Raw genomic sequence first — 13009 nt, 5'->3', positions numbered from 1 at the left:
TATTCATGTAAAACTCTATATTCTTTTTGCAGTAAGAAGGGGTATTATATATCATGTACCTGCTCAGGGTATATATGATTGTCAGTTTATTTTATTTCTGTCAAATTAAACTAATGATTGTAAGAAATACAGGAGTGTTTGCTAATAAATCCTAACTTCTTTAACATTCAAACTGAAAATCCTAAATATAGCAAAATATGTGGTCTGCAAGCAAAGATACTCTGCTATAAATTGCTCTAATTCTGTTAACTTTATTGCAGTTCTGAAAACCTTCACAAAGTGATGCCTTAAGATGTTCGAGTACTCTGTCCATCAAAAGTTTGTTCAGGCTGAACAGCTGGTATCTTGTTATATTTTGTGTTGTATTTATTTATTTAGAAGGTGTTTCTCATCAATGAGATATGAGTCAGAGAATTGGATTAGAGGTAATTGTGTTAGGAAAATCTTTATAGAGGGGAAAAACTCCAAATATTTGAAATATCAGTTGTGTCCACTACAGCTTTTTTTTTTTTTTTTTGTGAAGGCAAAGATTCTTTTCACATATGACCCTGCCTAAGGAGCCAAGTGGTAAAATCTGTTAGTAGAAAAATATTCAAGTTAGGCAATACATTGAATTAATCAGTTATTAGATTCAGCTGTTTCAAGTAACCAGATGCATTTACTTTTTACCACTCCACATATTAAATTCCTGTAAATGGTCAGCAACTATTATATATAACTATGCGTTGTATCATCGGGGAATCTGTTAATGTTAAGAATATTCAAGATCACTTTCATATGTATTTCCAAGAAAAGGCTCTTTCAACTTTTCTTTATGTTCATTTGGTCTCTAATGTACTGGGAAGTTACTGCAACTTTCCACTTCCATCTGATCTGCAAGAACAGTTCGTTTAAACTTCAAGCTGTGATTTACACCTTCATTAGGTTGCACAGAAAATTTATGTTATATCAGGACTGCAAATGGAATTCATGTTCGAGTTCATGATTTCAGAGATAGGAGGTAGGTGTGTGCTCATTTTTTGAGCTGAGTAGTGTTGAGCTGTTTACATATTTTCTGTGTATAAACCGAAGAGAACTATAACCAGGCTCAAAAAAATGTCAGTAAAGTTATTGGTTTGAAAGGGCAGCCTGGAATTTTAAGTATGTATTGTATTCCGTATAACTTATTTAATCCTCTTTGGGAATTAAACTTCACAGATTTGTTTTGGAAATTTGGAGGAAATGTTTGGAAAGTTTTTTTTAAAAAAAAATCCATACTGATTTTGAGTTCATTTGACACTCTTTTCCAGCTTCAGCCCCATGAGGGACTGTGTATTTGATCTTTGAGGGAGAATTCAGGGTCACAGTGCACACACATGTGTGCGCATGCATGTGGGTGTAGTAGAGTGCTTAGTCAAGGTCTGCTTTTTCACTGGATGTTGCTGTGCAGATTTGCCAACAAAACTATGTACAGTCACAACAAATGACACAACGTACTCACTTTAGAATGTGTGTTTTCTGATTCAGATGATTTCTCATTAATTTCTCATTAATTATGTAATTAAGCAGTTACTTTAAATTTCTGTCATAGGATAATCATGTCCTTATCAGAGTCTACTGTGTATCTGTCGCCTCAGAGCTGAGACTTCTCTGAGGTTATCCTGACACTCTGATGCTTGGCCATAGCATTATAAATATTCATAGAAATACACCTTGCAGGTACTCTTTAGTTTTGCACATTTTTTCACTGCAGAAATAGCAAGATTGGTAGTACCTGTTGAGCTGAAATCTGGTATCTTTCTGTTGACTCCATGCTGATGGTTCCCAGCATTAGCCAGGTGTTTCTCACAAATATTCACTCCCTTACCTTGGTAGTAATAGCATGGCAGAGGTGGGTGGGTAGAGGAGCTCTAGCAAAGTAGGTGAGGACACACAGAGGTTAGTACAGACTGCTCACCCCAGTATTCAGCTAGTTTCTGTGCAAGTTTTGCAACCTGGATGGATTCTGGGGGAATGCCACTGCTACACTGTTAGGAATAACTGACTTCACTCTTTTGAAATTATATTCTACAATGTAAGTATTTGGAATCATAAAATCAGCTGTATCTGTACCAAGCAGGGTACAAGGGGTGAGTTGTTACCTTTAAGAGTGTGTAGCTGGGAATATTTGTATAAACCCAAAACAATCATGGGGAATTTGGGCATCTCTCAGCCTCCTTATAAGGCAGGGGAGAAAAGTTAGAGTGCTTCATCTGAGTGTCATCTAAAAGCTTAAGTTTTTAATTAAAATTTTCTTTCAGAAAGTGGTCACCATGTCACAGTTGATTTCTGAGATTGTGTAGAAGAGTGCCTCTCCATTGGTTGCATTGCTGCTTCTGCCTTGAAATTCAGAGAGTGACAAGTTAAACTTCAGCTGACTTAGCAAAAGAGAGTGGTAGTAGCATCTCTTAGGTAATTACAGTTTAGGTTATGGAGGGAAGAACTGCTTTCTTGTAACTTATATTTGGCATGTTGAAAAGCTGGAAAATATGGCCCAGAAGTTTGCAGGCCTGATTAAAAGCCTGTTGAAAACCAGGCTTGCGTTGTTTGAAATGCTCTGTGGCCTTGTCCCAGAAATGTGGTTGGTGTTTTCAGAGGAGTTGTGTGAGGCTGGGTACCCAGATCACATGAAAATGGGATGGAGTTGGACAACTGGCAGAGGCTGTTGTTTGTCCCCTTCTAGTCTTTCAGTAGCTAAATCCCAGCAGATAGTTTTGCATTTGATGCAATAATTTTTTTAAATCTTTGCCTTCCAATTTATAACACCTGATTTTGTTTTAAAATACGGGGTTAGAAGGTCTAAATCAGCATGTGTAAAAGCAATAAAGTTATTGATATATTGTACACATTCACAACCATCAACTGGGAAATGCGATGTATTTATCAGATCGTTGGTCAGATATTATGCCTGCTGACATAAGGTTAGGTGTTTTTTTTATTTTAAACTCCTTTCATCTCTCTTGACAGTTTGCTCTGACTTCACCTTTTTCATATCGGTTCTGATCTGTAAGCTTGCCTACCCAGGAAGTTATACTTCCTTTCCTTCTGACCAACACATGGCAAGCATTTTCCAAAAGTCGTTACTCGTTTTGCTAACGTATTTGGCAGCTCTGACATTGCAAAGTTTCATATAATGCGTCTGTTAGGTTTTGGCTTTTCTCATCACAGAGAATTGCTTGTGTTCTTCTGCTTGTTTCATTAATCTTTATTAAGTAAAGATGTAAGCTGTCTTTAATTGAATGTTTTCTTTTGGCAATAGAACAAGTCAAAAGGTGTTTCTCATTAATTTGTTATTCAGCAGGGATAGCCATCTATCTGGATTGAATTTGTGACAATGTTTAGTCCCTATTTGTAGAAATGCCTATGTCGAACATATTTTTCTATGTTTTGCTCGGAATATCCTATACAGGCCGACTTTATAATGTCATTTGTCATGTGGGAATTGAGCTACAGGGAATTGGTCTGTGTTGACAGCATGTCTCCGTGTTGGTTTTTCCTCTCCTTTTAGTACAATGTGTTTTATATTTGGTTTTATAAAGTTTTATCATGCTATCAAATCATGAAGAAGTGCAGAAATGATGGCTTTTGGTTTTCTCTAGCATGTGATACAGATATTTTGAACAAAGGTTATAATGAGAAATGCTGACCTTTCTTTTTATGACACAGAAAATCTTATTCAGACTTCCCTGTAGCAGTTAATTACAGGGCCATGATTAGATTGAAAGCAAATTGTATTGCAAAAAATGAAGGTAGCATCTTCAGGTGTTGCACGAGTTCTTTTGTCTCCCTTCCAGTTCCTGTGCCTTTTGTAACTTTTTAAGATTTACTTCTTTCTCTGTTGTTTTGTGTGAGGTGCAAACTGTGTTTGTGGCCTACTAGTTTGGGGGAGGTGTTAAATTTCATGAAATACAAATCAAATACACAACAACCTGAGAAATGAAGAAGAATTTTTGCAAACCTTTGTAAAAATCCCAAATGAATCTAAGGTAACCCACATAAAAATATTGGTTTTAGGGTGATTGTCCTTTAAGTGATATTGCAACACATTGGTGTCTTGTTTATCCCAGATGCTTTCAGGCAGCTCCTAGCTGAAATGAATTGTTTTTATACACGTTAGGAATCCTGTCATCATATCGTCAGTAACTCCTAAGCAAGGAAATGGGGTGTCCAAATGTGTGTTCGGTACACGTCTTGGAATAGCATAGGATCTACAGACACATGGAACTTTGTCTGGGACAAAGTTGTTTATTTGGTTTGCCTGCTTTCTTAAAATTTATGAAGAATGTCTGCCATAAATGTAGCTAAAAATCCCACTGTCATCTGGCAAAAATAAAATAAAGCTATGTTGTAGCTGACATGGTATTATAAAGCTAAACCTGGAAAGACACATTAGTCTGTTTTTCTAACAGAGTTCTTTTTGGAAACAGTTTTTGCTAGCATTTTTAAATTTAGTGTGACATTTTTGAGCATCTGGCATTTGGCAGCTTCACTAATAACACTTTTGTGCAGTCTAACAGCTTTTACTGTTATTACATTTTTCCTAATCTTCAGCCTGACCTTTCTCACTTCATAATATTTATTTTTCTCTCTCAGAACAGAATCATTTAGGGTGGTTTCCAAAGCAAAGTATGTCTCTCTTATGTGATAAATATATTGACCATTTTAAAGTGGATAAACTAGCAGTAGTTTGTTATGACATGTTATTTTTTCCCAAACTTTTGTCCCACATGATGCCTGCAAATATTATCATTTTTCTGTGGTATGTTCCAAAGCTTGAGTGCCATCACATGGCACTTGTACACTAAGCACAGAATTGATTAGCTTCATTGTGTCAGAGCTGACTTCTGTATTTCAGACTAATTGGCTCCCTTTCATCAGAGCAGGAATGTCACACCAACCCTAGAGAAGTAGCTAAGATTTATTTCCCATTGAAGACTCTTTTTATTTTACTAGGTCTCTCTGATCCAGCTAGAAAAATCTGGGTGAAAGAAATACTTTCAGTCCTTCCCTTTGTCAGGAGTTGCGATGTATTAATAACAATGTAATTTAATTGGTGTAATAGCAGCAGTCTCACTCTTAGTTTTAATTGGAATGGGTGTATATTGCCAGTATTTATGGGAAATGTATTTGCTTCAATTAATTTTGCCAAATGAATCTTCAATCAGTTGCAATTAATGTCTTGCATAAAGTTACTTCTGTAATGCCTCCAGCTAGTGATGGCGATCTTAGTGCTATTATAACTTACTGTTTATCTTGACGTGATTATCTTTCAGTTTTGCCACGTAACTATTTTTTAGGCATCTTGAGTCTTCTCTTGTTGCTCTGTATCAAAGATTAACATCAGACAATTGGAAGCTCTGTTAGAACAGCTGTGAGTTACATTATACTGTATTAGAGGCCTTATTTTATGCTGTTATTTCCCCAAATATGAAACAAATAGATATGGAAACAGAGGTATATCCTTTTTTATGTCACATTAAGCATGCCCCATTTTGAATATTCACACGCTGTATGATATGCTGCAGATTAACACAGAGAGATGGTGGAGATCTTAGTTCGGAATATTCTTTCAAAATTTCCAGCTGCAAATTTGTCTTTAATCACTTGGAAAGCTCTGAAAAACAGAGGATGCTCAATATAGCCTGTAAGGTCGTTTTCTCTATGCTTGTCTGAGATAAGGATGCAGGATTGCTGATGGAAAGCTGTGGCGTTCACTCTGTAAATGCCTGCCATAAAGGCCTGTGTTACCCTTAAGCTGACACAAAGTAGCCAGTGTAACTTGTTCTTTCATACTTGTCTCATACCCAGATGGATTTTCTTGCTCACAAAAAGGTAAAAAAGATAAAAGTACACTTTCTTATGTAGAAGATGGACTTGGCTGCAGGGTCAGGACAAGAACAGGAAGATTTAGGTGTAAGTGACTATGCCGAATAAGCAAATAGTCCTTTAGGGGACAGCTGGGGCTTGTGTTTCTGATGGTTTCAGATGCTTGCTATGCAGATTAAATAGTGCTTTGATAATGACAGTTTTTAGGAGGCACTTGGATATCTGACTAGGGGTTATTGCATCTTGTAACCAGTCTGATTGTGAAACTGGTGTACATTTTGCAGTAGAGCAAAACAGCTCAATATTGCATCAATTTTGAGATCTAGGTACATGAGGATATGGCAGGTATCAGAATAAATTATACCTTCCTAGTGCAAGGTCTAGAATAGGGATTTTGGGAGCTGAATAGGGTTTTAGGGGGAGAGCAACTTTCTTTTGTTCTTTCCAGATTTCATTTTACACAAATCTGAAGATAATCTAGAGATTACGCATCTATGCAGCTCCCTCTCTAGCTGAAATGCTTTAGAAAATTCTCAGTTTTATTAAATTAAGTTTTAAATTCTTTTGTCTCCCATTTGAAATATATCGCCCCAAATAAAAATATATTTACTGAATTTAAGGGCCTAAAATAAATTCTCTACTGGTAGAGACTATTTAAACATTGCCCGTAGCCTAAGGAGGTAAACTCCACTAGAGGGCAGTTCAGAGCAAGAGTGTGATCAGTCGCCTTGTTTCATCTTCAGAGATCATCGCAGTAAAGTCTATTCTTGCTGTATTCAGTAGGGATTAACCTTTTAGCCTGAAGTGTTTTCCGTTGTATCTAAACATGATAAGCCACTAGCTATGTTATATTAAAGAGGAACCTGTATTTAGGGTTAAGCATGCGTAACTGCAAATTTATGCTTTTGCATACTGAATTTGAGTGTGAAAAAACGCATGATATTTGACAAACATAAACTTTGGGTGGCATTTTTCTATCTTTAAGTTCTTGTTTTATCTATTTATATATATATATATATACACACACACGTACACACACATGTATATATGTGTATATATTAGAGTTATGGTGAGACCTGTGCACCAGGCTGAAAACTTTCTGAATGTAATTTTGTGCTCTCTTTCAAACTTTTTGGATTTGTGTTCTTAGTTATTTGTAAAAGATCTGCACTGGGTTGGTCCATTGACTTGTGTCGTTTACTAGAATAATAATGTTCAGCCTTTGATTTTTGTCTGGATAATGAGATCTTTCATTTTTAGAAGTATCTGTCACTTAACCCTTAGAGTTAGATGGCTACCTCTTCTTCCAGGCATTTTATATGTCCGTCGTTCCTGGGACAAACCATTTCCAATGACAACAGATTTAGTCCCCACACTAGTTTTGTCAGTTCAGAATTGAGATCAAAAGCAGAATGATGTATTTTTTTCTTTTTAAACTATTGAGACCTGTGAAAACTAACTAAACACCCCTTAGAATCTCTAATTTTAATCAGAAAAGCATTAAATACAAATTCTTATTTTTAAACCAGGCTGTTATAATGTGTGAAAAGGACTTAATAAATTATATTTCTAAAATACGACTAGAAAAATGCACGACTTGTTGCCTGTCACCTTTCCTGTATATAATGTTAGAGGGATGGGTATTTGTCCTTACCAGAAGATCATTGCAAAGCATTTTATAGTTGTTCTGTCTACATACTAAATGCTTAATCTTCAGATGTTTTCTGTTTATGAAAACATTTGTGTGAGCAGATGTGTTGAGATGTCTTTTCTTTCTTAATAATTGAGGCCAGTACATAATTTCTCACTTACTTCAATATGCTTTTCACTATTCAATTAAAGTTGTTTTGGGTATTTTTTTTTTATTGAGCAAGATTTTGTTTTTGAAGTGGCCCCACACATTTAAATGGTTTTAATGCTACAGTTCATTCCAATGAGATAATAGTATATGCTTAGTTAAAGCCCTTCAGAGCATTTTTGGGTGGATCCACCATATTTCGTTTGCTAGCCCTGTTATGTTTGAAAATGAAACACTGTTATTTTCTGTAAACTTAAGTGTGTAAATAGGAAAGGAAATGTCACGAATTGCTCTTCAGGGTCTCACAGTCAGCTGCTGTCAGAGACGTGATTTTGAATAAAACTGGTAAACTGGTAGGTTTTTTCCTTCTGTCTTTTAAGTAGCAAAGACAATAAGATACAGATTTGACCATAAGAAACTTGTTGAAACCTTTCTTCCAAAATGTTTGAATGTGGCTACGTTGACGAAGTCAATGTACTGGCTGTAGTCTTCTGATATTCCCTGTAACACTGGGTGTAGAAGCTGAGTTCCACCTCAGCTTTGCACAATGTGGATCTGATGTCTCCAGAATAATATCAGGTAATTAAGATAGTTTGTGGTACAATGGGGAAATTGGTATGTCTAGTGGATATTGTTTGCTTGGTATGATTTACTTAATATTACTTGGAGTAACAAAGTGCTTTAACTCCAGTTTGAAGTGATAATTATTTTCTTGCACTGTACATTAGAAGTCATTTATGAATTTTGTGCGTAACAGCATTGGTCCAAGTGGAGGAACTGAGAAAGATTACCCCAATGAGTAATGATTTTTGTGTGCTGTAATTAACAAAGCTGATGTCGACGTCTACGAAACAGACTGTATATAAAGGTGATTATTTGGGAGAATAATTGAAAGGAATTTAAGAGATTCAGGAATTTTTATCTTGCAGTATATGTTGATATATTTTTATTTTAATACTGTCCTCACAGTTAAGAGTAATACAGAAACATTGCCTTAAATGTGCCAGCCAAACCTGACATCTTTTCTGTGACAAATATCTCTTAACTGTTTGCTCCTGTAATTAGGGGCTTTCTCCTAGAGATAATCTGAAAAGGGAGAAGAAAGATGGAGAATAGCTTTTGAATTTGTTACATCTTTGGGGAGGAGAGACTCTTAAATCTGATTCTTAATGGGTCTGACAGTTTCTATTAGTTCTAGTAATAGCAATCAAACATATTGCTCCTTCCCTGTTGACTTCTTCCCTCTGTGTTGGTGGTCACTGGTTCCATAAAAGAAAACCAGACTTGGCTTTTTGACCACTTAATGTCATTACATTGTACAGGCCCAGTACATTAACTGCCTCCAATTTCAACACTGAATCGTTGGGTTATACTGAGAGGCAGTAATCCCTGCCAGGGAAATAGGTTTGATATGTGGATTTGTAACCTCTTCAGCTGATCCTTCATGACCTCCTCACTGGAAAATTCTGTGGTTGTTGTTAGGAGGACATGATGTGTTAAAGCAGAGGAAAGCAAGAGAACATCCTTCTGGCTACAGCTGTTAATTCTAAATTAATTCTGTAGCTGAACAAAACTGTATGTAGTTCCATAAAAGTTTTTTGTATTTTGCGTTTCATTGTTGCTCTTTGTAAACAGACTGTGTGAACTTGCTAAAGGGCCAGACTTTTGTAAGCAGTGTTTTGTTTTGAAGGTAGCTCTGTTTCGATGTGGAATCAAGTCAGAAAAGTAAGGGAGGAACAATTCATGTGTCTAAACCGTGGTGTCATGATTTTAGTATTGTTTGTGGTATTCAATATATCTTTATGGTGGAGTGGAGATATCACACAGGCAACACGGGCCCTGTTGGACAGCAGTTAGAGGCATGTAGAGATACCAAAGAGCTTCTGAAATGACATCTGAATCCCACCTCAACTGACCCAGCAAATTAAAAAAAGGAATTATATCCAAAGTGAATGAAACATAGCACATCCAGGAATCTGTGTAGAATTAAGATCAAACATATCGTCAACCCTCACAGGATAAATTCGACCGTTTGCTCTTAAAAATGTGCAGGAATGAATAGGATACAACAGCATTCATTGGTTGTACAATCTGAACAACTTGTGAACAAAAGCTGATGAAAAATACTAGTTGGTTCCTTTTTGTACTAAAATAGTAATATGTGTTTATGACGTACTTGTCCTTGATTGAATTACTAATTGTTCTCTTTCTATTTTAGGTTATGGTCAGACTGGTCCAATGGTTCAGAGAGGTGGATATGACTCCATTGCAGCTGCTGTTTCTGGTCTCATGCATATCACAGGGCATGAGGTATGGTGCTCAACTTATAAATTGAATAGAATCTTTATGCTATATATTAAAACTTGATGCCCTATGCTAACACATCTGTTATGCATGCCCTCCTGAGTCCAACAGGAGGTCTTATCTCTGGGAATATAAGAAAATGATAGTGCTTAGTCCTTCGGGTATCTCACTCCAGGCTTGCAAAGCCAGTGCCTGAGAGATAGAAAATGGAAGAAAAATGGTATCCTAAATCTCTGGTGAATAAATTGACACTGTATGCTAACCGGCTAACGGCCACTTGTAGTCACTTCAGGAACTGCAGTGGACACTGTTGACACCTGAATGATGGAATCAGATATGTATGTGGGAAGTCTCACCCATGCATTGATATCGATATTCCCTCTTTAAAAGAGGGAACTATGAAGCCATCCATACTACTCTGACAAACTGTCTTTTCAGTCATCCAGCAGAGAGATGCCATTAGTGGTTCTGGAAAAGCTTTATGTGCCGCTATTCCCACTGATATCCAAAATCTTTGGTAGTTGCAGTAGTGCTGGAAGCATTACAGAGGTAGTTTAGTATCTGGATTCCAGGGATACACAGAATGTGTGTCTTCACCTCAGAAAAATGTTGGTCAAATAGGCGGTTTACTTAAGCTGTCTTGAACCACCTACAGATGCAGGGAATGTGGTCTCCAAATGTCACTTCTCAAGTGAGATAATGTTACAAGTCTGTTCTATGCATCATAAATGCTAGATAGTCTGTGGTGGTGCTCCTGATACTCTGTAAGCAGTAGTGCAGATCTTTAGAGTATGACAGTTGCATGCCCTACATAAACAAGGAGTTTGTCAAGTTTCTGTACTTAGTGTCAGATATTCATGTTTGAGTAGGTTGTTGAAAGCTAACCATGCATGATCTGGACATAACTCTACTGTAGGATTGATATTCTGCCAATAGACTTGTTTTCTGCTGAGAACAATGGCAAACATCAGAACTCTGTGCTCGTGGCAATTATTGTTACCAGAGTCCTCCTTTCTATTAAAAAAAAAAAAAAAAAAAAAAAAAAAATCAATCATTGTTTGACTGAGGAAGCTGAAACATCTCATGCCTAGTGTCCTAAGAACGTCTGCCAATTGCTGCTGTGTTAATGTTACACACTCATAGTATGTCCCATCTCGGAACATGAGAAGACATGGAGAAGTTGAGTGCAGTCCTTCCAGGTACTTCCCTTCAAATATATAGTGCACATACACACAAGCCAGTGACAGATCACAGTAACTGTAGTCTGGGTAATTTTTACATTTTGACCCTGGTGTGTGTAGAGTGAAGGTTAATACTTTCAGTACAATGCCAGAAACTTCACGCACACTTCAAAATGCACCAAACAAAATTAAGTGGGAGTATAAACTGTTAGAAAGGGACAAATGTTGTTAGTAACACATGAATAAAGGGAAGTATGTTGAAAAATTGAAAAAAAACAGGACTCTTGTAAAGGTTTTCAGTTATATATGAATGGCAGAAAATACAAGTGTTATATTGAATAACTGCATGTAAATTGTATTATGAGAGTAACAGTCCTCAGTGTCCATTATGAAGATGGATTTTATTAAAAGATTGTGTTAAGATCTACACTGGAGTTCCAGACGTTCGCATCACCTCACCAGGACTTGAGGCAATATAATCATAGGAATCATTTAATCATTGTTAGTAACAGTTCCATCTATTCACTGTGGACTTTTTACAATTCATTCAAACTTAGTCATTCTCTTGCATAATTAAAATAAACATGTTTAAACTTGCTTCTTATTTTTCTTTATTTGAAGTTGGTCATGTATTATTTCATCACTTTCTCAAAACCATTTTCTGATGTATAGAGTCAGTTTTGTTTCAGAGACATAAGTGGTCAGTGACTCCAAAGAAGCAAATGTGCCTTTTGTCGTTGTAGTGAAAATTTACTCAAGTGCCTTTAAAATCATATTGTATGCTTGTTTGGAAGTTACTTTTGAAATAACCATGTATTATTAATGGCAAAATCTTTCACATTCTACATTTATGTTCATGTGACTGAGTTGTGCTTAAAATTCCACAAAACTACCTCTAAAAAAGTAGAAAACCTTGTTTCAGTCATCGTGTAGAAAAGTGGCCAAGGATGAAAAAAGAATCTTACTCACTTTTTTATGCTGTTTTTCTTCACTAAACCTTGAATTATTTGTTGACCAGATAACATGTAATTAATATACTAAAAGTAAGGTGATCATCTGAAGCGTACCCTAGTAAACTGGAGTATGATTTTTTTTTTTTCTTAAATAAAAGTGAAAACGCCAGTCTTACAAAAAAAAAAAAAAGTTAGATGATGTTGGTTTTGTATTACATTGTGGTAGCAATAGATAATCAGCATAACATCAATATAACAGTGCTCTGTGGAAAGTGCCCTTCAGTAAAGAAGCCATTGAATGTGCTTGAAAGGATGGTTTTAGAGGTATCAGCTGATGCAGTAGACAAATTATAATGAATTCAAGCAGCAACAACAAAACATCTACATACATCACTGAGGTGCTTAATTTTGAGGTATGCTAATAAATATTTACAGCTCAGAAGGCTGTGTGGTCCTTAGTTGCTGGCTGGTTTTAAACCATGATACTCACAAAGCGTTTTAATAATAGGATACTAAAACTGTGTCCTGTATCTGACGTTTTAAAAATGGATACAACTAACAGCAATATATATTCCATTTTAGCTTAGAGAAATTCCATGTTGCGAATTTTAGTTTGTTCCAACCATCTGGCTACTGATTTAATGCCTCACAAAGCAGTTTACTGTTGTAGATCATGTAACTATTGCATACTGAGGCCATGCCTCCAGTCAGTAAAGTCTTATGATTAAGCCATGAAATCAATATATTAGCAGCACAGGATTTTGAGCAAAGCTTAAACCTTCATTGAGTCTGCTCCATATGTAATAACATTCGTTTTCTTCAATACTTTATATTTCATGTAACACTATAATTTTTGTGGCAGTAAAGAGATCACAGTGGAAGAGATAGAAGTTTCTGACTAAAATGTGGGTGTTTAATACAAGTTATCT

General features: G+C 36.1%; 1 protein-coding gene across 5 annotated transcripts in view; it reads left to right on the top strand.

The window, feature by feature from the left end:
• Positions 1 to 13009, top strand: part of SUGCT (succinyl-CoA:glutarate-CoA transferase) — a 333192-nt gene that overhangs the window by 33853 nt on the left and 286330 nt on the right. For all 5 annotated transcript variants that reach the window (XR_012633080.1, XR_012633081.1, XM_074898183.1 and 2 more), the window contains one exon: positions 9861 to 9952. Coding sequence is in view for 3 of the 5 variants with exons in the window: in XM_074898183.1 (XP_074754284.1) it covers positions 9861 to 9952 (92 nt within the window). In the remaining 2 variants the exon portion in view is untranslated. The remainder of the gene's footprint in view (positions 1 to 9860; positions 9953 to 13009) is intronic.

Source organism: Athene noctua, chromosome 2 (assembly GCF_965140245.1).
Source record: "Athene noctua chromosome 2, bAthNoc1.hap1.1, whole genome shotgun sequence".
Lineage (NCBI taxonomy): Eukaryota > Metazoa > Chordata > Aves > Strigiformes > Strigidae > Athene > Athene noctua.
This window is presented reverse-complemented; position numbering and strand designations above follow the sequence as displayed.